Here is a 25,881-nt window from a genome sequence, read left to right as displayed (position 1 = left end):
CCATTCCACTTCATCTGTTCACATTGTACAGATATCAAACCCGACACATTTCTTTAGCTCTCTAACCAATACCATATTCCCATGACTCATTTACTCCATGTATTCAAAAAGTCGTTATTTGGAATTAGCTGCCGATTTGGAATACAGTTTTGAACAAGACAGGCTGCCTGCCTTCATGGAGGAGAAAATCAAGTCAACACCACAGTTCACAGCGTAATAAGTAGCGTGCCGAGGAACTGTTCTGTTCCCAGAAAATGCGCATCTTAGCCTGGTTTTTATGGTCGTTGAAGAGGTGACTTTTAAGCTGGGTTGCAGAGGATGAGGAGGAGTTAGCCAGGTGGGGCTGTAACCCAGGCAGAAAGAGCAGCTTGGAAAGACTTTAAATGGAGAGAAAAGTCCCGAGGAACTGAAAAACATTCAGCTTGACTGAATTGTTGAATTTGAGCAGATGAAGGGAGAGGCAAGATTGACAAAGTTCAGGTCGTGGAACGCTTTGAAGCCTGTATCAAGTTTCAGTTTGCTAGTAAAATATCAGTGACTTAAGGTATAAACCTGGTTTCCTCATGTAAAGGAAGTCCAAAGCACAGGGTGATGTGGTCGCTCCACAGTTATTGGACACCAGGGTCCTTCTTGGCTCTTTTTGCGCAGCCATCTAAGGCCCATGGCTGGAATTCTCATTGATACCTTATGGCTGAAATGACTGTTGAGGCCCCAGCCATCATGTCTCTGAAGCTGGTAGAAAGAAGGAGAAGAGATTAAGGATGGGCAAAAAAGGCCCGGCCTGCTGCCGAGTCCCACCTCGACCAGCATTTCTGGAAGTTCTAACCAATAGCGTCCACTTACATCTCATTGGCCAGAACTTGGTAACCTGAGGGATGTTTCATTTACAGATGTTTTATAGACTTAGGGACACAACATTATCTAGAAGAAAGGAAATTCTGGCGTTTGGAAAGACAATAACCCTTCAAGTTTCAATTACCAATGCGTCTGATTCCTATACTTCCTGTCAGACCTCTCAGAAGCACCCTGGCTACTGCAGAGGCTGGGATAGTCCTTTGGTAGGACACCCTGCTGTCTTGATAAAATCAGGGTTATGTTACTGAGAAACAAGGGGACAGCAGTCATTGGGTAGATAACTAGCAGTTTACACGTTACGACTTTGAACTTTATTGGGAGTAATGAAGGATTACAAGTGGTTGATGTTGCTTCCTAAAAAGATAATTCTGGCTGCAGTGTAGAGAACATACTGGAAGAGGACAGGCTCCAGACAGACGTAACACAGTAATCCAGGCAAGAGACAACGGTGGCCTAGAAGATAGTGGTGATGATTAGCTTAACTGGGTTGAGGCAGGGTATGAGCAAATAAATGACATTCATTCAATAAATATTAAATGTCAGTGTTAACATGTGTAAGACACTGAGCTTGGCCTTGGGAATGTGGTAGTGGCACAAAAAAAGGAAAAAAAAAAAGACCCCATCCTGCTCTTATGGATTTCAGGGTCTATTGGGGACCCAAATGTAAAACTGCAACCAGGACTAGTGCTAGGAAGGAGTTAATAGCCTATTAAGAGAGGTCAAGAGGTGTTTGCCTGGAGGAAGTGGTTTTGAGCTGAGATCTGAAAGTGGAGTAGGAGTAGTTTAGGGGGAGAATGGGTGCAAGGACTCCTGGTAGAGATGTACTGATTGGAGGGGACCAGAATGGATGCCTGGAAGCCAGGAGATGATTGTAGCCATCTAGGTAAAAATGGAATAGGGTGGAGGTGGGGTGGTTGTAGGAAAGTGGAAGGAATGGAGAGATATTGGGGAGGCAAATTTCAAACTATCTTCATAGGTGGGTGTGAGAGAGGAAGGGCTCAGGGGTGCCATCCTTGCTTCTGCCCTGTGTAGCAGGATAATTTGGAGGGTTCTTCATCCAGATGGGGAGTTTAGGAGAGCACTAGGTTTGGGGAAGAGGCCATAAATTGGGTTTTGGACATGTTGAGTTCGAGTTGCTTTTGAGACCAAGAGGACATTTTGAGTAGGCACTTGGACCCATGAGAGTGGAATTTAGATCAGAGGATTGGGCTGGAAAATCAGTAGGTGGGTTATCAGTGCATAGGAGGTAAGTTTAGGAATGGGTGCAAGTGAGCTTGCCCAGGAAGAGACTGGAATAAAGGGAGGGTTATAGGACCTAGCCTTAAGGAACATCAAGTCATTTTTCATATTAGAAAAAATAAATCATTCCACCTCCCTTCATACATCAAACCATCCATGGAGTCAGTGACCTTCGGCCTAAATCCCAAAGCTCTTTGTACCATCCAGGCTGAGTGACAGGGGTGCAGTCTTCCCAATAGCCCCATTTTGCTTCTACCCCTGTAGGAGGCCATTGTAAGTGACAGTTCTTAAGTGCTTTTCCTAGCGCTACTGAAAAACTTGTGGGAGTTCTGTGTTCCTGTTGTCTAAAAGTGTCTGTGTCCAAGTTGAGATCATCCACTAAGCTGGGCCAGGGCCCAGCCTCATGTTAAATTTTGTGGGTTTTCTGGGTTGCCGATGACTTTGCTGCACACAGAAGACATGGTCTCTGTCCTCTTGTTCTTTGTCCCTTCCTTTGGAGTAGCGAGGCTCAGCCTCCTGTCTGACTGCGGCTGAGCCTTCTCCTGGGGTGCACCCCATAATATCCACAGCTCAGCTCTGAGGGCTTCTCAGCTCCTGGGATCTCCCCATTCTCCTCCAAGGTGAATGATGGGAAGCTAGCCTAGCTTGGTTGCTGTCAGCATGTCAACAACCCCAGGCACACAATGCTAAGATCTGTGGGGTCTGGGGCAGGGAGCCTGTCCGGGGAGAGGGATCTGCAGCCCTCTGGAGAGGTGGAATTGTTTGTGAGCCTACGGGGAGCCTCCAGTTCAGCTGCTATGAGCCCCAGCCCTGCCTGGGAAAATCTAGGGTCAGCTGAGACCCCAGGACCACTTCCTGTTTGGACAATGACCTCTTCTTCTGCCAAACCACAGGGGCTTGGCTGGCCTTCAGAGCCAGAGCCAGCATCTCCAACTGACTGTTTTATTTGAGGCCACACAGGGCCCTTGGAGATGGGGGATGATTTGGCTCCAACTCCGAGGCAAGCAGCCCAGCTATCAGTCTCCAAGCCACAGTGTGGTGTCTTCTGTCCATTGCATAGACTTGTCATAGACTCTGGAGAGGAGGGAAGAAGACAGACTCCTCCTGTAGAATCCTGTGCTATGGAGGAAATAAGAGGGACCACATCTCAGGGGAAGATTCCCAGGACGGCTCACACTTCAGCAGTCCCCAGGGGTGCACAGAACTTGATACTGTGAACAGTACGGCGGTGTGGGGACAACATGGGACGGTGTTATGATGTTTTGTTGTTTGTTCATTCAGACATTACTGAGCCCCCACTATGTGCTAGCCTCCTTGCTTACGCAACAGAAACACTAAGGTGGCCAAGAGCTCTTCCAGGAAGAGACATGGCCGCAGATAATGGAACTATAATGTGGGCTGTAGCACACTAGAGAGGGAGAAGGCAAGTCTTCTCTGGGGGTGGCTGGGTCTTGAGTGATGGGGACAGGCAATTTCAAAAGGAAACAAAGCATAGAAGTACACGGTAATCATAATCATAACAGCAACTCCCTTAAAAAATTTGTTTTTGAAGTTGATAGTGTGGACTCGAGTTCTGGCTCCATCACTCACCGTGATCTTAGGCAATTATCTCAGTTTCTGTACTCAGTTTACTCATCTGTAAGATGGAGATAATAGTGCCTGCCTCATAGAGCTCTTTGAGTGAAGGTTAGTAGAGGTTATTAAGCACTTACTACATTCCAGATTCTACGTGTACCTAATTTCTGATCCTTGCAACAACCCTGAAAGCAGGTGTATCCGTTTTACAGAGCAGGAAGAGTGGCGCTCCAGTGCTCACGCTCATATGGATTAAAGGCTGGTGTGGGGATTTGAACCCACGTCTGTCTGACATCTAAGCTCGTGGCCTTCCTTCTATTCCATGTCTAGTGGGGCGGGAACACTGGATGTAAGTGGAATGAGAGCGTAATGAGACAAAGACGTCTTTTTGACACTTCCTCTCCAGTTGGTCAGGGGTATATCTAGGCAGACCTGGCAGACACCAAATCTCTGGTTCTTCAGAGCCAGATGGTTGTCAGTTTTACCAAAAGACTGTCTACAAAATCCTTCATGAATGTGTACCCCATTGGGCAGGTGGAAAAACCAAAGCAGGAATTGCTTGGAACTCCTACAACTCAAATCAGCACAAAAGGGGAGAGGTGGAAAAAGATTTTAACAGATCTTTCGCAAAAAGATATGAATGGCCAAGAAGCACATGAAAAGCTGTTCAACATCGCTAGGTACCAAGGAAATGCAAATTAAAACCACAGTGAGATACTACTACAAACACACCCACGTGGCAAAAACGAAAAGCCCCGCAAATTAAATGTTCACCGGGATGTGGAGCAATGGGGACTCTCATACATTGTTTGGTACAAGTATGAAATGACACGTTTTGGAGAAGATCTAGCAGTTTCTTGTAAAATTAAACATATACCTATTCTTTGACCACTCCTAAATATTTACCTAAAAGAAATGTAAGCATATGCCTACAAAGAAACTTGTATAGCAGCCTAGCTCATAAGAACTAAAAACTTGAAAGAGCTCAGGTGTACATGGACAGGAGAGCAGATAAACTATGGTATATTCAGACAATGTATGAATACTACACAGAAATGAAAAGACACACACTGCTGATACATGCAAGAACATGAATGATTCTCCAAAACATTCTTCCCATGAAAGAAGCCTTTTACAAAAAAAGTACACATACTATATGATGATTTCATTTATATGAAGCTCTAGAACAGATTAATCCATTTTCTGGAGACAAATCAGAACAGTGGTTGCAGCTGGAAGGCAGGGGTCACAGATATTGACTGGCAAGGGGCATTAGCCAACTTTCAGGGATTTTCCAAACATATCTTGACAAGAGTTACACAGGTGTATCCATTTGTTGAACTCAATGAATGTGCACTTCAGAGTTGAGCACTTCATTGTAAATTTTACACCAAAAGAAAAATGTAAACAACTATGGAACTCTAGTTAATGGTATGCATGCTGAACTATTTAAGGGGAAGTGTCCTTATGTCTGAAATTTCTTTGAAATGCATCAAAACATAAGATGAATTGGGGGAGATAGAGGCTGATATGTGATAAATCATGAAAAAATTTGATTATGAAAAATTATGAAATTTTTCATAATAAAAGGGTGAGTTATTTGAGGGTTTTGCAGTAAAGTTCTTGTCTAGGCTTAGGACAGGGCAAATAGAGACACGAAGCTCAGGGAGACAGGAGCCCGGCAGTGTCTCCTTGCAAAAGTAATAACATTTTTTCAGTCTGTTTCTTCAACTATCACGGGGCACAATGGCGGTCGGTATTATTAAGAACTTTGTCGTGGGGAAGGGGGGTCCTCAATCCAGATCCCAGCCACGCCACGTGCCCACTGCCCTTTGTGCCCTATCAGCGCCCCTTTACACCAGCAGCCCTTCAAAGGCCTATCCTGGCAGTCGCTGTGGTAGCCGCACCCGGCTTCCGGGACGGCACCGGAAGTCGCTTATCAGACGCTCTTCCTATTGGAGGCCGGCCTTTAGCGGGGGCGGGGCCATTGGGAGGCGGAAACAGCCGCAGCTATGGCGGCGGCAGCGCCGCTTTCTCTGCTGGTGCTGCTGCTTCTCGGGCCGGGCGTCTGGGGCCAGACGGAGCCCCCACGCGACAGCCTGCGGGAGGAGCTCGTCATCACCCCGCTGCCTTCTGGGGACGTAGCCGCCACATTCCAGTTCCGCACGCGCTGGATTCGGAGCTGCAGCGGGAAGAAGGTGAGAAGAGGACACTGACGGGAGAAAGATATCTGTGGCACCTGCTGGAGTGGGGTTGGAGGCTAGCCTTGGGGGCGAGGACTGATCCCTGGGTGAGGTTCTGGTCCCTGGGCTTGGGGCCTGACAAAGATGGTCCTTGCAGAAGGATGGGATAGTTTTGAAGAATCCCGTTATACCAGTGAAGAAACTGAGCCCGGAGAGGGGCAGTGGACTCTTCCTGACTTCTAGTCCAGTGCTCTCTCCGCAGCTCCAGGCTGCCACTCTAAACATTTAGCTAAAACCCTCTGTTGACAACACTGATGTTGATGCTATTGACGGTTACGGTTTATCGTGGGTGCTGGGCACGGTGATAAGTTTTGTGAATGGTTACAAGGAAGAAATTGGAGGTATAGAGAGGTAAGGCACCTGTCCAAGATCACATCGCTTGTAAGTGACTGAGTTCTGGTCAGGAATCTAGATTCCTCTGACCCCAGAACTGGGGTGTATTGTCTCTTTGGGGTGGCTGAGAACCCTCCCTCCAGGATCATCACTCACCTGCACCTCCTTCTCCAGTATCTCATTATAGGCTCTTCCCCAAAGCACTGGGGCAGTTGATCTCCAAGTATTCTCTACGGGAGCTGCACCTGTCCTTAACCCAAGGCTTCTGGAGGACTCGATACTGGGGGACACCCTTCTTGCAGGCCCCATCAGGTGCAGAGCTGTGGGCCTGGTTCCAAGACACCGTCACTGAGTGAGTGCCCACCTTGAGGCCTGTGGCAGGCCGTGGTGGGAACATGGCAGGGCAAGTGTTGTCCTCCTGCTACTGCCTTTGGGGGCAGCAGTTCCATGGGGGTAAATATGGCGTTGGAAGTAAGAAATATTATGACGTAGTGGCATTCTTTACTTGGCTGAATATACTTCCTTCCCCTAATACTTCCAGACCTGAGGGTAGCGCATGTGTATATCTACAGAGGCAGATAAGAAATACGTGAAGCTTACTTAGATGTAAGGCAGTAGGAAGCTGTGGCAAACTGGATTAGCCTTTTAAAAGACATTCATTCACATAATAATAACAAATGCCACAAGGGCCAAACAAAATATATGTGGGCTAGAATTGGCCTACAAGACACCAGATCTCTGTATTAGAAAAATTGCTTTTATTTGCAGGGCGGAGGGGGGTGGTTAGGCACTGTGGTTGGACCACAGCATCCTCTTAATCCGACTATGGGAAATCAGTAGCACGTGTATAATTAAAAAAAAAAAAATTGGAGTCAGAATAGGGAGTGATGAGGACTGTGGCAGAGCTTGGGAGGACAGCTGCCACTCAGCTCCTATGGATTCTTGCCACGTGGGAATAGGGGCCTAGGGTCGTCAGATACTCTCATTTTTAAAGAGTTACCAGCAATCTGGATTTTAATGTGAAAATTGGCAAGTCTAAGTATCAGCAAGTAATTAAAAAATTTAAGAAATGCCACATGGGTTAATGTTGTGCTCGTCAAATGAAATGTGGCTATGGTTTGGGTGGAGCTTTCAGGCTTCCAGTTTGCAATCTTTATTTGAGGCCTAAGGACTGGAGCAATTGGAAAGCTCTGAACAGAGGACTGTTGAAACCCCCAGGACGGCTCTAAGGTGATGTCAGATGAGGAGCAAACCCCACAGTAGCCAAGGCTTCCTCTCTTGTCTGAACCCTGGCTTCTTTGCCTTTTGTCCCAACTGCTCTGCTGTCACTGTCTCCCCTCATAATTACCTATAATATGGAGGTGATGTTCAGAATTCTAGTTTTATTCTGTTATTAGTATAAAGAGCAAATCTGTTTTGGTATTTCTCTAAGAAAAAAGTCTAATGTAATTGATGTTCTGTGGGGTCCTAGAATGCTTGTTTTCCCTTGCTCAGTGAGCCTCTGTAGATGTAAGACTTCCCACCCCTGAGCGTAGAACCAGGACTCACCCAGGGTATTCACAGGGAAGTATGTCGTTTTGCCCAGCTGAGCACACCTCAGGTTGGATCAGTGAGCTGATCTCAGCCTCTGGCGTGTGGGGCGTTTTGCATAGCATTGTGGGAGGTACGTGGGTGACCCAGACTTGCTCCCTGTCCTCAGGTTGCTCACAGCCTAGTTGAGGAGAAAAGATGCTTAGGACGAGATACTGTTGCCACCCAGCCATTTCCCAGGAGGACCCTGGTGAGAGGCTCGGATAGTCAGAACTGCAGCAGCCCAGGAGGAGGCTGTGGTTGAGGAGGGCGGCAAGGCTTCCTGGAGGAGGGAACCTCTTCGAAGGGGAGCAGGGAGGAGTTAGGAGGGCATTACTAGGTGGGAGGAGGAACCACCCAAGCAGAGGCCTCTGGGGATGCAGGGGTGTCCAGAGGGGAGTGAGGAAGAAGGGGCTGATTGGGGAGACCCAGGAAGCAGGCTGAACGGGGCAGTTCCGGCTCCAGCAGCTAGCTGGCCTCATGGCTTGGCAGCCAGCTGCAGGCTTTGAGGGAGGAAGCAGACGCAGCCCCGGGACAGTGAATGGGTTTGTGTCTCCGTTTAGTGTGGATAAGTCCTGGAAGGAGCTCAGTAACGTCCTCTCGGGGATCTTCTGCGCCTCTCTCAACTTCATTGACTCCACCAACACAGTCACGCCCAGCGCCTCCTTCAAACCCCTGGGGCTGGCCAATGGTGAGACAGCCTCCGTGGCCCTTTCCTTCTTCCTGTTCCTCCTACCCAAGCCTTTGCCTCCTTTCCCCTCTGCTTCCTTCTTCCTCAGCGGGGCCAGGTCATAAATCCCCTGGGTGTGCAGGCGCCAGAGGAAGGTTTTCCCGAGACTCTGCTGTCTCCGCATTGCCTTCTCCTAAAGGAAGGGGCGTGTCCTCCCCGCTTCCCCCTGAGCTGACACTGTTAGGGCGGTGGTGCTAGAGAGTATGTGTGGGTCCTGAGGAGGGGCACCCCGAGAGCCTCCCCAGACAGGCTTCCATCTCTCAGGCACAGATCACTCCTTCCTGCGCTATGCGGTGCTGCCTCGGGAGGTCGTCTGCACTGAGAACCTCACCCCGTGGAAGAAGCTCTTGCCCTGCAGTTCCAAGGTGAGGCCAGAGGGGCCTCAATGTAGGTGGGAGCCCCAGAGAGTGGATGCAGTCGGCAGATGCCCCCTCACTGCCTGACAGATAACCTCGGCCCCATGCCCGGGTGCCCTGCCGTGTGGGGTACTGACATTTTCTCTCTTGCCACCTCCTCCAGGCAGGCCTCTCTGTGCTGCTGAAGGCCGATCGCCTGTTTCACACGAGCTACCACTCCCAGGCAGTGCATATCCGCCCTGTTTGCAGAGTAAGTCACGGGGAGCAGGCAATGGGGGCCATCCAGGGGCTCTGAAAGAAGGTGCAGGTAAAGCACATAGCCCAGTGTCTACCGAGGGCTGAGCCAGTAGTCAGTGGGAGATGTGATGATGATGAATCAGGGCACTGGCCACGCACCACGGAAACCGAGCGGTTGCCTGGCAAGCATTCACTCAGTCTTCGTCGTGGTTAAGAGTGATAGCCGTGTGGGTGCAGCTGCTAGCTCAGCCACTCACCAGCTGACTTGGCCTTGAGTGAGTCATTTTATTTCCCTGGTTTTCTCATCTGTCAAATGAGAATAATAGTAGTATCAGTTCCTCTGGTTGTCGGCGATGGTTCATCCCAGTGATGCGCGTAAAGCTGCCGGCACGAGGGCAAGTGCTCGGTAGTGGATGGTAGCAAATTGATGGATGGGGAGGTTACAGAATGGACAAGGGACTGAGTCCGGGTAGTAGTCCCTGGGGCTGTGCGGCTGGGGGAGTGGCAGGTCCTCACTGCTGCCTTCTGGCCCTCGTGGTAGGATGCACGCTGTGCCAGCATCTCCTGGGAGCTGAGGCAGACCCTTTCCGTTGTATTTGATGCCTTCGTCACGGGGCAGGGGAAGCAAGGTAAGCTACCTTGGCAGCCCATCTCTGCCCACCCACTGCCCGCCCCCCCCCATCTACGTGGAGCAGGCCAAGTCCCGCCCCAGCTCAACCCCTCTCTCTGCTCCTCAGATTGGTCCCTCTTTCGGATGTTCTCCCCGAACCCTCACAGAACCCTGCCCCCTGGCTTCGGAGAGCCGAAGTCTATGTGGACGTCACCAACTATAGCCAGGTACTAAGACTAAGGCCTCCAGCCACACACATCGCCCCCCCCCCCCCGCAGCCCCCAAGGCCAGCCTGCCCCTCCGCTCGCTTCTCAGCCCTGCCGTTGTGTCCCCAGGACAATGAGACATTGGAGGTGTACCCGCCCCCGCTCACCACGTACCAGGACGTCGTTCTGGGCACCCGGAAGACCTATGCCGTCTACGACCTGCTGGACACGGCCGTGATCAACAACTCGCGCAGCCTCAACCTCCAGCTCAAGTGGAAGAGACCCCCAGGGAATGGTGGGTGGGAGGTGGGCGGCCGCAGCCCCCATAGGCTACAGAGGGTTCAGCTCGTGGGGAGACTCACAGTCCTGCCCTCTTCACCACGAGGTAACAGGCTTGTGTTTAGACCCAGAACTCTTGAGTCAGACGTCCTGATTCTAACTCCACCTCTTCTAAGCTCTGTGCCCTTGGCAAGTTCCTAACCTTACTGCCTCGTCTTGAAAGCGGGGACAGTAATACCTAGCGGATCAGGTGAGGTAATTAATGGAAAACATGGAGGTCAATCATGCATTCATTCATTCAGTCAACAAAATTTTTTTTGAAGACAGAAGTACCCTGCTTTCGAGCAACATTAACATCTGATAGTTGAAGCAGGCATCAAACAATTGTGATTATGTTCAGTGTTACCAAGGAAAAGTGTGAAATATCGTGAGGAGCACTTGGTTTGGGTTGGAAGGGGCACAGAGCTCGGCCTGTATAAGTACTTAGTAAATATTAGTAATTCTGTTATCATTGCTGTGGGTTGGGGAAGCCAGGGATGGTTCCAGAATGCAGGTTTCCAGTTCTGATGGCAAAGCATTACCCCCTCCCCTCCCTGGCTTGAGACTCTGAACCTGGCCCAGGGAGTGAAGGTGGGGAGTGATGCTTTTTATTTTTTTTATTTTTTTATTTTTTTAAAGGAGTGGTTAACTGTTGACTTTTCTCTGAACAGAGGCCCCACCCACGCCCTTCCTGTACGCCCAGCGGTACGTGAGCGGCTACGGGCTGCACAACGGGGAGCTGAGCACGCTGCTGTATAACACCCACCCGTACCGGGCCTTCCCTGTGCTGTTGCTGGACACTGTGCCCTGGTACCTGCGGCTGTACGTGCACACCCTCACCATCACCTCCAAGGGCAAGGAGAACAAACCAAGTAAGTGCCAAGTCCCGACCCAGCCCCCCACCTCCCCTCCAGGTCCCCCAAAGCCTCAGTTCTCAGCGTCATTCCGGAAGTGCCTCGGCAGTCTACACAGGCATCACGAGTTAGGAATAGTTCGAGAAATGGAAAGGGTGACCTCACCAATGCCAGATCTGGAAGTATTTATAAAGCCAAAAGAGTTAAACCACATAGTTCTGGTGACTCTTAATAGGACTTGATAAGGGCAGGAGTTTCCATGTCTTTTTCGCTTGCTTCCTGGTGCTCTGGGCACAAGTTTTTGTTTTCTGATGATTCATAGGCTCTTTCAGGTGGAGAATGGATTAGCAAGAAAAACAGAGTACTGGAAACAAAGAAGATAACAGCTGGAATAGATGGTTTGGCTTCCTCGGGTGGGGTAAAGAGGTGTGATTTTTAAAATTTGTTTTTATTTTCTATTATTTTTCTAAGGAGGAGTTAATATTTACTGAGTGCTTTCTAAGAGATGCCAGGCATAGCACAAAAGCACTTGTTTTCGTTTGGAGTGGAGGGAGACTAGTAATACAGAAGACGACTTCCTAGGAAGAGGTTACAGCACATCCCAAACAGCTAGACTTACAATCTTCTCTAAACCCCTCTGTTGTTTCCCATATTTTCAAGCCTGTGGTTAATAGTTTTACTTATTTTCAGCCCCACTATCTGTACCACCTTCAAAATCTCTACTTCGAATATCCTACCAATGTATTTTGTAGGGTTTTTGGGTTTTTTGTTTGTTTCTTTTGTTTTTTTAACCGTTCGCTCTGGAAAATTTCAAACGCATACCCAAATGGAATAGTGTAATGAACCCCCCATGTACCCATTATCCAGCCTCAGCAGTCTCCAGCTTCATATACTATTTTTTGTTTGTTGTTGTTGTTGATGTCTTTCTTCCAGTTTTATTGAGATATAATTGACATATAGCACATTATAAGTTCAAGGTGTTCAGCATACTCATTTAACTTACATCTATCATGAAATGATGACCACAGTAAGTTTAGTGAACACCCACCATCTTGTACAGATACAGAATTAAAGAAATAGAAAAAAAATTGTTTTTTCCTTGTGATGAGGACTCTTAGGATTTACTCATAACAGCTTTCATACATAATGTACAACAGTGCCTATTATATTTATCACGTGGTACATGACATCCCTAATTCTTATCTTAGAACTCGAAGATTGTGCCTTTTGACTGCCTTCATCCAATTCCCCTTCCCCCTACCCCTCACCTCTAGTAACCACAAATCTGATCTCTTTTTCTATGAGTTCGTTTATTTCTTTATTTTTAAAATTTATTTATTTATTTATTTGGCTGCAGTGGGTCTTAGTTGCGGCACGCGGGATCTTTGTTGCCGTGTGCGGGATCTTCATTGCGGCATGCAGGACCTTTAGTTGCGGCATGCGAACTCTTAGTTGCGGCATGTGGGGTCTAGTTCCCTGACCAGGGATGGAACCCGGGCCCCCTGCATTGGGAGCACGGAGCCTTAGCCACTGGACCACCAGGGAAGTCCCCCTTTTTTGTTCATTTTTGAAGTATAATTGACCTATAACACTATGTTAGTTCCTGGTGCATAACATAGTGATTCAGTGTTTCTGTACATTTCAAAATGACCGTCACGATAAGTCTAGTTACCATCTGTCACCATACAAATATTATACGTAGTTATTGACTATATTCCCCACACTGTGCATTTCACACCTGTGATTCATTTATTTTGCAACTGAAAATTTGTACCTCTTACTCTCCCTCACCTATTTCTCTCCTTGCCCCCCACCCCCCCCCCCCCCCCCACCTCTGGCAACCACCTGTTTGTTCTCTGTATCTCTGACTGTTTCTGTTTGGTTATGTTCGTTCATTTGTTTTTATTTTTTAGAGTCCACATATAAGTGATATCATACAGTATTTGTCTTTGTCTGATTTATCTCACTTAGCATAAGATCCTCTAGGTCCTTCCATGTTGTTGCAAATGTCGAGATTTCCTTCTTTTTTATGGCTAATATTCCATTGTTTATATGTACCACATCTTCTTTATCCATTTGTCTATCAATGGGCACGTATGTTGTTTCCATATCTTGGCTATTGTGAATAATGTTTCAGTAAACGTTGGGGTGCATATATCTTTTTGAATTAATGTTTTCATTTTCTTCAGATAAATACCCATGAGTGGAATTGCTGGATTGTATGGTAGTTCTATTTTTAATTTTTTGAGGACTCTCCCTGCTGTTTTCCATAGTGGCTACACCAATTTACGTTCCCAACGCAGTGCACCAGGGTTCCCTTTTCTCCATATACTCACCAACACTTGTCATTTGTTGTCGTTTTTTTTTGTTTGTTTTTTTTTTTTGTCTGCGTTGGGTCTTTGTGGCTGCACACAGGCTTTTCTCTAGTTGTGGTAAGTGGGGGCTACTTTTCATTGCAGTGCACAGGCTTCTCATTGCGGTGGCTTCTCTTGTTGCGGAGCATGGACTCTAGGCACATGGGCTTCAGTAGCTGTGGCTTACGGGCTCAGTAGTTGTGGCTTGCGGTCTCAGTTGTTGTGGGTCACAGGCTTCAGTAGTTGTGGCACCTGGGCTCAGTAGTTGTGGCTTGTGGGCTCTAGAGCACAGGCTCAGTAGTTGTGGTGCACAGGCTTAGTCGTTCCACAGCACGTAGGATCTTCCCAGACCAGGGCTCGAACCCATGTCCCCTGCATTGACAGGTGGATTCTTAACGACTGTGCCACCAGGGAAGTCCCTGTTTGCTGTCTTTTTGATGACAGGCCATTCTGACAGGTGTGAGGTGATAATCTCATTGTGGTTTTGATTTGCATTTCCCCTGATGATCAGTGATGTTGAACATTTTTTTGTGTGCCTGTTGGCCATCTGTATGTCTTCTTTGGAAAATGTCTGTTTCAGGTCCTCTGCCCAGTTTGTAATTTTTAGGTGTTTTTTTTTTACGTTGAGTTGTATGTGTTCTTTGTATAGTTTGCATATTAACCCTGTATCAGATATATCATTTGCAAATACCTTTCCCATTCAGTAGGCTGTCTTTTCATTTTGTTGATAGTTTCCTTTGCTGTGCAAAAGCTTTTTAATTTAACGTAACCTCATTTGTTTATTTTGCTTTTGTTTTCCTTGCCCGAGGAGACATACCCCTCAAAATATTGCCAGGTCAAAGAGCATACTGCCTATGTTTTCTTCTAGAAGTTTTATCATTTCAGGTTTACATTTAAGTCTTTAATCCATTTTGAGGTTTTTTTTGTATATGGTGTGAGAAAGTAGTCCAGTTTGATTCTTTTGCATGTAGCTATCTAGTTTTACCAATACCATTTATTGAAGGGGCTGTCTTTTCCTCATTGTATATCCTTGCCTCCTTTGTCATAGATTAATTGCCCATATATGTGTGGGTTCATTTCTGAGCTCTCTATCTGTTCCACAGCTTCCCGTCTTTTTTGTTTCATCTCTCCCTTTATTTATTTATTTTTTGGTTTGGTTATGTTTCTGCTCGAGTATCTTAAATTCTAGACATTGTATCAATTCACCTTTAAATACTAAAGTACACAAATATATAATCTATCATTGTCACTCCTGTTTCCCCAGTGTTCTTGAAAATAATTTTATAGTTGGTTTGTTTGAATTGGACCAAAGTAACCTCGTCACATTACATTTGCTTGATATGCTCTTAAGTTTCTCTCCCTCTCTTTTTTAAGGTAATAGACTTTTAGGTTTTAGGTTTATAGAGAAGTTGAGCAGAAAGTACAGGGCTCCCGTATACACTCCCCCCTCACCCCCATTTCCTTTGTTATTCACGTCTTGATTAGTGTGGTACTCTTAAATCTCCTTTAACCTATAAAACAGTTCCCAGGCTTTTTTTTTTTTTTTTTTTAATTTATTTGTTGGCAAAACATTTGCTTGATATGCTCTTAAGTTTCTCTCCCTCTCTTTTTTTAAGGTAATAGACTTTTAGGTTTTAGGTTTATAGAGAAGTTGAGCAGAAAGTACAGGGCTCCCGTATACACTCCCCCTCACCCCCATTTCCCTTGTTATTCACGTCTTGATTAGTGTGGTACTCTTAAATCTCCTTTAACCTATAAAACAGTTCCCAGGCTTTTTTTTTTTTTTTTTTTAATTTATTTGTTGGCAAAACTGGGTCATTTGTTGTATAGGATGTTCTACATTCTGGATTTGCCCGTGTTTAACATGTTCCTGTCCCTTGTGTATTCTTGAGTATCAGTGGTTAGATTTAGAAATTTGATTAGATTCAGGTCTTATATTTTTAGCAAGAAAACTTCCCAGGTGGTTCTGTGGACTGCCTTTTGCATCACGTGAGGCACCTGATGTCTGGTGGCCCAGTTTTCATGATGTGAAGATGGATTAGGTTGAACACGTCCTGGGATGGCGGCTGCCCTGGAAACACCTTTTCCCTTTTCTGCGATCCTCCTCCCTCCTGTGAGCCTGCCTGGCTTCTGTGATCCAAAGCCCTCCTTCTGGGCACCCCGATCCAGGCCCCAAGGCCTTGGTAGGTAGGGATGAGAGGTGCAGGTAGTCTGAGCCCAGGAAAGAGCCATGGGTGGGATTTCCCTGGTGGCGCAGTGGTTATGAATCCACCTGCCAATGCAGGGGACACAGGTTCGAGCCCTGGTCCGGGAAGATCCCACATGCCGCGGAGCAGCTAAGCCCGTGCGCCACAACTACTGAGCCTGCGCTGTAGAGCCCACGAGCCCACGCGCCTAGAGCCCGTGCTCCGCAATAAGAGAAGCCACCTCAATGAGAAGGCCACGCACCGCAATGAAGAGTAGCCCCCGCTCACTACAGCTAGAGAAAGCCTGCGCACAGCAACACAGATCCAATGCAGCCATAACTAACTAACTAACTAACTAACAAAAAAAGAGCTATGGGTGGCCCCTACCTCTCCCCCAGGTTACATCCACTACCAGCCTGCCCAGGACCGGATGCAGCCCCACCTCCTGGAGATGCTGATTCAGCTACCGGCCAGCTCGGTCACCAAGGTCTCCATCCAGTTTGAGCGGGCGCTGCTTAAGTGGACTGAGTACACCCCGGACCCCAACCACGGCTTCTACGTCAGGTGGGCTCCCCCGACCTGCTGCCCCCACCCTCCTGACCCACCCTCTCTGCCACTTACCCTTGATGGAGGAGCCGTGAGGAACACGGCTCACAGAATATCTGTCTGCTTCTCTGCAGCCCATCTGTCCTCAGTGCCCTCGTGCCCAGCGAGGTGACCGCCCAACCCGTGGACTGGGAAGAGAGTCCCCTCTTCAACACCCTGTAAGTGTGACCTCAGCCGTGACACCAGCACAGAGGATCAGGTTCCTGCGGGCTGGGCTGGGGCTAGATGCTGCCTCTTCCAAAGTAATGAGTAGGTTCCCTCAGTCCTAATTAAAACCCAAGTGGTCTCTAATATTTGTACAACCTTTATGGAATGATCCTAAAGAGCTTCTAGGAGAATCAATAGGTGAGAAGCGCAGTACGTATAGCCCAAGTTTACTCATTATTTCCCTTAACAAATATTTAATTGAGCGCTTATCAGATGCCAGGTACTTCAGAGAGCACCGTGTGTACCACGGTAAACAAAAACAGACTTGCCCCTGCCCTTCTTGGGCTCAGTCTAGAGGGGAGCTGCTAGGGTCACTGGGGAGTAGTCTGGTGGGTCATTCAGGAAGGCTGCTTTGAGGAGATGGCCTTTAGGCTGAGACCAGAAGGCTAAGGAAAAGGCAGCCAAGTGAAGGCAGGGCCCCTTCCCTCTCCCTCAGCACCGGAGCTGCTCTCCTGTGATCAGATTTCTGTGTTGAGCTTTAAAAGGCTTTGAGGCTAAGAAGGCTTTGAAAACCCTTACTGCCAAGACTGGCCCAGTGCGGTCCGAGGAGGGGGTGGCAAGACGGCGCGGGGTAGCAGCCGGTCCAGCCTCACCTCTCCCTCCCAACCCCCAGCTTCCCAGCCTCCGACAGCTCCAGCTACTTCATGCGGCTCTACACGGAGCCACTGCTGGTGAGCCTGCCCACGCCGGACTTCAGCATGCCCTACAACGTCATCTGCCTCACGTGCACAGTGGTGGCCGTGTGCTACGGCTCCTTCTACAACCTCCTCACCCGAACCTTCCAGATTGAGGAGCCCAGCAAGGGCGGCCTGGCCAGGCGGCTGGCCAACCTCATCCGGCGCGCCCGAGGCGTCCCCCCGCTCTGAGGCGTGCCCTCCTCACAGCTGGGCTGCTGCTTCCCTCCGAGGTGGGTGGTGACTGACCCCCAGGGCTGCTTCTGCCGCGTGCCCTCCCACGAGGCAGTTTTTGAACCAAGCTGACCCCTGGATTGGGCCAGGGCCTCAAGTGGTGCTATCAGGACAGTAGCCACTAGCCAGATGTGTGTTTGAATTGAAATTAATTGAAATTGAAAGTGTACTTCCTCAGCCGTACTAGCCCCATTTCAAGTGCTCGGTAACCAAAAGTGATCGGCAGCTGCAGTACTGGGCAGCGAGGACAGATGTTTCCATCACTGCAGAAAGTTCTGTTATACGGCGGCCTGGATAATAGGATGTGCTGAGGAATTCGTATTGTGCGGTAGGTGGAGTTCACTGGGTGTGGAATAAAAAGTGCCTATTTCCTTGGTTCTTTGCCTCCTGTCCCTGAGGCCTGGGAAGAGCTGGGGACTAGGGCGTGTTTGCTGGGTACCTGAACAGGACCTCCTACCCCATCCCCTCCTCCCCACCAAAGAAACAACCAACCAACCAAATAAAATTCCCCTCCCTCCTCCCACCCCTGCCAGAAATTCCTTCTCAGTCTCCTGCTTCCCTCCCCGCCCACCATGTCTGAGTGTAATTCCCAGAGCTCCCTGGGTTTGGCTGGGAGTGTTTTACATCAACATTTCTGTGACGGTGAAAATGAATCATCCGGCGCCTTTTAGGAGCCCTGAGAACCAGTCCCCTGTCACCAAGGGTAGGGCCGGAGTGACGGAAGAAATCTGTGTGGTGGCTTTCCAACCAGACCGTGTGTTAGAATCACCTGGGGCTCCAGTGAAATAGCACAGATTCCTGGGTCCAGACCCTGTGAATTCAGTCGTTCTGGGTGTAGCCCAGACTTTGAGTTTCTATGTTTTTATCAGGCTCCTCTGGAGCTTCTGTTGCAGGTGGTCCTTAGACTACCCACAGGCTTTGAAGCCCACCCCTGCCTACCTCTCCTGGTCATGTAACCCTGGATTCCTGTAAAACAAGTCCTTAGGCAGATGTCTGCCCCGCCCCCATCGTCTGTCTCTTCTTCTGACACACTTGGCATCAACTGTATAAGCTACTTGTGGTCTGCCCCTCCCTCCCCCAGTTCTCCCATCATAGTGGTTTGGTGGATTGCCCATCAAACAGAATGCCCTGCTCCACCAACCACATGCCCCCCCCAACTGCTAGGTTCACTCTGACTTACAAAACCAGGTGAGATGTTGCTTCCTCCAGGAAGTCTTCCCTGATACACCGAGCTGCTGTGTGCCCCTCCCTTCCTTGGACTTAGCTTTCATGTTCCTTATCACCCTGGCTGTTACTGTCCTTTAACTTCCATTAGACTAGGAGCTTCCTGGAGGCACAGGGGCTGTCCTCCATCTGGACCTGACTGCACTCAGGACAAGTTGTAAGTGCTCAGTCAACAGACGTAAATGTATGAATGGGTGTGGGCTATTCTGGCTTGGGGTCTGGAGTCTAGAGGTAGGGATGGGTAGGGTGAGGGGCTTTCTAGAAACCCCACAAGTATGAGTGCAGTCTTTAACACAGTAGGATTGGTCATGTCTGTACAGCTAACATAGATGGGGCTGTTCAGGTTACCTCTGAAGGTTTTCCAAGAGCCTCTAGAACATACAAACAACTGTGTGTGTGTGTGTGTCTAGGAAGGGAGGTGATGTGAGTGAGCTAGTCCATACCATGGGCAAAAGCAACTGGGTCAAGATGCTTTTACTCAAGTTTACTTCCAAGCAGTAAATATGCAGGGTGTAAGTGAGATAAGAATGCAGGTGGGTAGATAAGGGAAGTCTTGGCTGCCTGCATGGAGCAGGGTGTCTGCCAAGTCAGAAGAGCACAGAGTTGTGGCCTAGCTGTCTTTTATACCCCCAGCCAAGTCAGCACCTAGAAATGCCCTCCACTACCATGTCTTATGTAATCTGTGTACAGACAGCACCCCATATCTTTAGTCTAGACCGCCTCCCTGAATTCCACATTCATTTACCCAGCTGCCTACTTGCCATCTCCACTTGGATGTCTAAAGGCATCTCAAATTCAATATCCCCAAAACCAAACTTCTGATAATCTCCACCCCCACCCTAAACATGCTCACCCATCGTCAGCTCATCTTTGCTAATGGCAGCTCTCATCATTCCAGTTGTCCAGGCCAGAAACCTTGACTCATCCTTGATCCTTCTTTTCATTCCCCACTGTGCTCTGTCAATAAATCTGTTTGCTCTCCCTTCAAAACAAATGCAGAATCCAACTCCTCTCCACCACCTCCACCATCAAGTTATTCATGAGGTCTTCCTGGCCAACCCGATTTCAAATTGCTGCTCCAGCTACCAGCTCACCACTTGCCTATCTTGTTTTCCTCTGTAGCCCTCACCACCATCTAACATGCTGTGTGTCTTACTTATCTTGTTTATTAACGATTACTCTCTATAAGGGCCAGGATTTGTCTTTTGTACTGCAGTGTCTGGAACAATGCCTGGCATGTCGTTAAGGCTACCCTCACTCTTATCCAGAGCTCAGTCTCTGGTAACAGTTCAGAACACGAAAGAGAGAGGGGAAATAAAGAGAAAAACATGCCCTTTGTCTCAAACATATATGTACTCATGTCTATTTAAGTATTTCAGGCCTTTGATAAAGCCCAAGGGTCTATTCAACTTTTTTTTTTTAAGATTTTTTTTTGATGCGGACCATTTTTTTTTTTTTTTTTAGTCTTTATTGAATTTGTTACAGTATTGCTTCTGTTTTATGTTTTGGTTTTGTGGCCGTGAGACATGTGGGATATCAGCTCCCAGACCAGGGATCAAACCCTCACCCCCTGCATTGGAAGGCGAAGTCTTAACCACTGGACCACCAGGGAAGTCCCGGTCCATTAAACTTTGGGTTCCCACTTTGAGCCTGGGGCAAGGCTGGCTACTCAGCATGTCCTTCCTGATGTGATTTCACATGATCTAGATTGGCTCCTGGGCAATAGGATATCTGAAGGGGATGGAGGTGGGAAGGGCACACCAAGGGTACCAGTGACATCACCAGGACAGGGATCTAGCCTAGGGATTCCAGGTTCTGGCTCCTAGTATTGCTCTTTGACTTTGGGCAACAGTTTCCCTTTCAGCAAGAGGAAGTGGTTAGATTAGACGCAGGACAGGAGGAGACAGTTACAGGGGGTGGTGGGCATGGTGGTCAGGCAGACCTGTCTGGTTTTCAAAAATGTATATAAGAGTGGAAGATTATTTAGTCTTTAAAAGGAAGGAACTTTTGGGAATTCCCTGGCGGTCCAGTGGTTAGGACTCCGTGCTTCCACTGCAGGGGGCACAGGTTCATTCCCTGGTTGGGGAACTAAGATCCTTCATGCTGTGCGGAGCAGCGAAAACAAAACAAAAACAAACAAAAAGAACAAAAAAGGAAGGAAATTTTGATACAGGCTACAACATGGATGATGCTAGGTGAAACGAGCGAGTCACGAAAGGACAAATACTGTGTGATTCCACTTCGATGAGGTTCCTAGAGCAAACTCACAGAGACGGAAATTAGAGCGGTGGTGTCCAAGGATTGCAGGGAGGGGGAAAGAGGAGTTAATTTTTTTTTTGTTGTTGTTTTTTTTTTTTTTTTTTTTTTTTTGGCGGTACGCGGGCCTCTCGCTGTTGTGGCCTCTCCCGTTGCGGAGCACAGGCTCAGCGGCCATGGCTCACGGGCCCAGCAGCTCCACAGCATGTGGGATCCTCCCAGACCAGGGCACGAACCCATGTCCCCTGCATCGGCAGGCGGACTCTCAACCACTGCGCCACCAGGGAAGCCCGGAGTTAATTTTTAATGGGTACAAGTTTCAGTTTGGGAAGATGAAAAAGTTCTGGAGGTGGGTGGTGGTCATGTTAGCACAAGAGCGTGAGTATACATAATGCCACTAAGTTGTACACTTAGAAATGGTTAAAATGGTAAATTTCATGTTGTATGTATTTTACCACAATTTTAAAAATATGTATAAATTTCATCTTTCCAGTATCCCTCTGGGTGGAGAGCAGAGTGCAACCCTAGCTGGCCAAGATTCCAGCTGGCCCCTCTCCACACTCCTCCAGGCCATGGTTCCTGCTGGACAGGAAGAACCTTCTGGCTCATCCTGCAGCCCCGGGCAGGAAAGAGCAGTAGGCCAGGATCTAGGGACAGACACTCAAGGTCCCCAAATTTCCATTCAGTCTGGCTTGCATGAGGACCCCTGGCGATAGGGGAACTTGTGTCCTCTGTCCTCATCTTCATTCTGGGGGACACAGGGTAATGTGGGTCTGAAGGAGGTTAGGGGTGGGGGTGATGCAGGTTTGATTGCCCCTATGGCTGTGAGCAGTTTTGGAGGACAGGCCCAGGGCCCTTGTAGGAAGGCTTCAGGTCACATCAACTTTGAACACTTTATTGACTCAGTCCCGGAGGGTTACAGGATGGGCTCAGAGCAGGGCCTCTGCGCAGGAATGGCAGCCGAGCCAGCTTTCGGTCAAGGCCTGGGAACGTGCAGGTATCACCTTCAGCTGCTCTTGACCTTGGTCTCTGTAATGGAGATGACAGCCAGCTCCCTATTTGACTGGCCTGTTGGCGGCCTAGAGCCAGAGCCATCAAGCTGGACTCCTTACCCAACCCCTTCAACACCCACCAACCTGGGGGCCTCCTCATTTCTGTCACCTCCCACCGTGATCAGTGCTACAATCACGTTCATCACCTCTGTCAACAGGATCCCCCCTGTGAAAGTTACATTGCCGTCTTCACCTGTACCAGCCCCACCATGTATTTTAAAAGGGCTTACTGCAATAACCAAGCTTCCTTTCATCTTTACTATCCATGCCACCGCAGCCTTACTGTCTACACCTCATTACCACCATCACCAGCCCCCGGTGACCCATCTCTTATTCCCATTATTCTCATCACCACCAACTTCCATATTTACATGATCATCTGAATCACTGCCAGCGTCCTCGCCAACACCACCTCCCTTCACATGCCCAGCATGCTGTCACCTCCATTACTCCTGTTTCCATCAGAGGACTCACCAGGGGGTTTGCAGACCCTCACACAGATCTCTGTGGTCTCAAAATTGTTGGCATTGCCCTGACAACCACCATAGGTAAAGGGCTCACACTCAATGGATGTAGAGTTGTAGAAGTATCGGTGCAAAGAGGCTTTGCAAGGGCCCCTCACTGCGGGGAGCTGGCAGAGGGCAGGGGGAGTTTGGAGCAACTCCTGGGAAGCCTCTTGCTGAAGATTGGCTGCAAGGTAAAGGAAGAACAGGATTGTCACTTATGTGTCCTTTTAAAGAACTGATGAGTATTTTCCCCCCAGCATTTATTCTACACCAAGTGCCCTCCTAGGTGTTTGCTATACTTGCCATTATTTAACCTAATGGAGAGGATATTACTGTCCCCACTTCACATATGAAGAAACTGAGGCTCGGAGAGGTTTGGTAATTCCCCCAAAATCATAAGACCTGTAAATTGAGAGAGGCTTGGGATTTAAACCCAGATCCAATTTCAAATCCCAAGTGCTGTGTCCTATAGCCTCTCATAACTTGACATCAAGATGTTTGTTGTAGCTTTGTTTATAATTGCAAAGAATTATAATTTGGAAAGTAGGTAAATGTTCACCAACAGGGGATCCATGGGCCATTATGCAGTCACTAAAAAGCATAGTGTTGGGACTTCCTTGGTGGTCCAGTGGTTAAGACTCTGACTTCCACTGCAGGGGCGCTGGGGAAGTTAAATCCCGCATGCTGCACGGTGTGGCCAGAAAACAAAAGCACAGTGTTGATCTATACGCATCAGCATGGGGAGAGGTCCATAACTTTGGTTGAATAAAAAAACCAAATTACAAATTAGGAGATCTGGTATGATCTGTGGATGTAAAATATATGTATAAACCGGTAGAATGATGACATGAAAGTTGTTCACCAATATATTTAGAGTAGTTATCTCTGGGTGGTAGAATTTGAAGGGATTTTTATCTTCTAAAAAATTTTTTTTTTGGCTGTGCCATGTGGCTTGCGGATCTTACTTCCCTGATCAGGACGGAACCCGGGCTCATGGCAGTGAAAGTGCCAAGTCCTAACCACTGGACTACCAGGGAATTCCCTAAAAATTCTTTTTAGTATCATTTGAATGCCAGTGAACAAGTATTTTTTATAACTAGGAAAAAGATACTTACATTAAGTAATCTTAAATATCCATGAGTAATCAGCAAATAAGGAAACTGGCCTCTTTTACTGAATCACTTGTTATTTTAGCTCCTAACTACATCTAGGTCCAGTTATCACACAAAGGAATTTATCACACACACCCTCCCTCAACCATTAGCCTTGGACACTCAGGACTTTTTATGGGATGCAACAAACTCCACTTTGATAATTACACTTTCCCTAATAAGGACAGCATCCCTCAAACAAATAAGCACATGGGTCAACTCACCTCTACCGAAAATATTTTGTGAATCTTCACTGCGTATGACACTGACCATGCTGAATATACTGGGAGAAACTTAACCCAGAATAGGGAAGAGGCCATTCTAGGAAGGGAATGCGAGACCTTCTGTTAGGCAGCAGTTCTCAATCTTGGTTAGAATATTAGGATCTCTTGGGGAACTTTAAAAAAATGTCCCAATGCCTAGGCTTCATCCCAGACCAATCAAATCAGAATTTCTGAGTGTGGGACCCAGAGACTCCTCAGGGGACTTCAGTGTGCAGCCAAGTTTGAGAATCTGGCCTCATTTTCAAAGCAGTATGAACATTTATTTTCTTGCTTAAGAATTCTAGGGAGTAGGATTCTGGAGAGCAAGATTGTTGGTGCTATGTAAAACAGGGGACCCACTTTTTAAAACTTCATACATTTACATATGGTTTGTCTTTAACACAAACATGTGTATTGCTTTTTAAGAAAAATTAGAGTTTGGTGAAGATGTCACATAGACACCGGGGAGGTCTGGTCCCACATTTTCCTGAGACCAGAAGGTGACCCCATGGGAGCCCCTTCCCATACCTAGGCCCTGGTTTCCTCCTGAGGGGGAAGTGACCAGGTGGCCTCTTGGATCCAGCATCCTCACACCCCATAGGCTATGATCTCAGGGACCCTTTTCCCAACCCCTCAGCTCACCTGAGGTCTTTCCTGAGCTGGCCAAGCCCACCAGGCAGAGGGTGAGGCAAAGGGCAAGGAGGCGGCTGAGCTTCATGGTGTGAGTAGCTGCTTGTTCTGGGCTGAGGCTAGGAGGCGGGAGCTTATATCAGCAGGAGAAGGGGTCCTCTTCCCCAGGGCTGAGGGAAGTGCTCGCTTTTCATTACTTGGAATAGGAAGCACCCTGGGCAAGGGGTGTGGGCTGGAAGAACTGGACTTCTTACCTGGAGGCTGTGCCACTGGCCTTGGATGGGCTCTTCATGGCTATTGAGCAAGTCCCAAGACGGTGCTTCTGTAGCATCCGGAACGCAGTCCCAGCCTCGTGTACTGCAGACTCGAGTCTCTGTGACCTTGGACTGAAAAGGGACCTTTGGGGGCCTCGGTTTTCCCTATCTGTAAGACAGGTGGGCTAGACCACATGGTCCCTAAGGGCTCAGCACATCTATTCTCCATTCTGTTATTATTGGTTCCTATCCAGAGCCTCCCAGCTAGTGTCTCAACATCCAGGAGAGAGAACATAGCTCTTTGTTCATTGGCTTATTTATTTAATTTTGGGATAAGGAGTGTATTGTTTCATAGAAATCATGATATTTATTTTTTAAAGATCAAGCTATACTGAATAGCATAAACAAAAGGCAAAATCGCTCCCCACAGATTCTACCATAGTGCTGTGCAGCAGAAATATGATGCAGGCCACAAAGAGAATTTTAAATTTTCTAGTAGCAGCATTTTTTTCCCCACACTGCATAGCCTGTGGGATCTTCGTTGTTGTTATAAGTTTCACTTATTCATTTATTTTTGGCTGCGATGGGTCTTTGTTGCTGCGCGCAGGCTTCTCTAGTTGTGGCGAGCGGGGGCTACTCTTCGTTGTGGTGCGTCAGCTTCTCATTGTGGTGGCTTCTCTTATTGCAGAGCACAGGCTCTAGGCACACGGGCTTCAGTAGTTGTGGCACATGGGCTCAGTTGTTGTGGCTCGCGGGCTCTAGAGCACAGGCTCAGTAGTTGTGGCGTACGAGCATAGTTGCTCCACAGCATGTGGGATCTTCCTGGCCCAGGGCTCAAACCTATGTCCCCTGCATTGGCAGGCGGATTCTTAACCACTGCGCCACCAGGGAAGTCCCAGCTTGTGGGTTCTTAATTCCCCAACCAGGGATTGAACCCGGGCCCACGGCAGTGAAAGCACTGAGTCTTAACCACTGGACCGCCAAGGAATTAGCCAGCTTTTTTTTTTAGCAGCAGCATTTTAAAGATTAAAAAGAAAGAAGTAAAACTAGTTTTAATAATAGTTTGTTTAACTCAATAGATCCAAAATAGTATAATTTCAACATATAATCAACATGTAATAAAGACTAATATGATATTTTACTTTTTCTTCGTACTAAG

The 25,881-nt window shown here is 47.9% G+C and overlaps 2 protein-coding genes across 2 annotated transcripts; one reads left to right on the top strand and one right to left on the bottom strand.

Moving 5' to 3' along the window:
• The first annotated feature begins 5,656 nt into the window (after positions 1–5,656).
• Positions 5,657–17,763, top strand: PIGT (phosphatidylinositol glycan anchor biosynthesis class T). The gene is given in 15 exon segments (XM_032606635.1): positions 5,657–5,841; positions 5,844–5,867; positions 6,420–6,597; positions 8,378–8,505; positions 8,809–8,909; positions 9,064–9,150; positions 9,679–9,766; positions 9,875–9,900; positions 9,902–9,943; positions 9,945–9,974; positions 10,083–10,248; positions 10,943–11,143; positions 16,064–16,229; positions 16,346–16,429; positions 17,092–17,763. Coding segments are annotated over 15 exon segments (1,734 nt in total). The 5' UTR covers positions 5,657–5,681; the 3' UTR covers positions 17,345–17,763.
• Positions 17,764–21,753: 3,990 nt separating this feature from the next.
• Positions 21,754–24,564, bottom strand: LOC116740911 (colostrum trypsin inhibitor-like). Its single transcript, XM_032607002.1, has 3 exons — positions 24,481–24,564; positions 22,393–22,608; positions 21,754–21,895 (listed from the first exon to the last, which is right to left on the bottom strand). The coding sequence occupies exons 1-3, from the start codon at positions 24,554–24,556 to the stop codon at positions 21,873–21,875; spliced, it is 315 nt and encodes a 104-aa protein (XP_032462893.1). The 5' UTR covers positions 24,557–24,564; the 3' UTR covers positions 21,754–21,872.
• Positions 24,565–25,881: the final 1,317 nt, after the last annotated feature.

The sequence above is a fragment of the Phocoena sinus genome, chromosome 15 (genome assembly GCF_008692025.1).
Source record: "Phocoena sinus isolate mPhoSin1 chromosome 15, mPhoSin1.pri, whole genome shotgun sequence".
Classification (NCBI taxonomy): domain Eukaryota; kingdom Metazoa; phylum Chordata; class Mammalia; order Artiodactyla; family Phocoenidae; genus Phocoena; species Phocoena sinus.
Note: the sequence above shows the minus strand (reverse complement) of the source record. Positions and strands in the feature narration are given on the sequence as shown.

Coding starts and splice junctions, on each gene's coding strand:
- LOC116740911 (XM_032607002.1), bottom strand. CDS start 24,556: ATGAAGCTCAGCCGCCTCCTTGCCCTTTGCCTCACCCTCTGCCTGGTG. Junction 22,609..24,480: donor CAGCTCAGGAAAGACCTCAG/GTGAGCTGAGGG, acceptor TTTACCTTGCAG/CCAATCTTCAGCAAGAGGCT. Junction 21,896..22,392: donor GAGGGTCTGCAAACCCCCTG/GTGAGTCCTCTG, acceptor TCTCCATTACAG/AGACCAAGGTCAAGAGCAGC.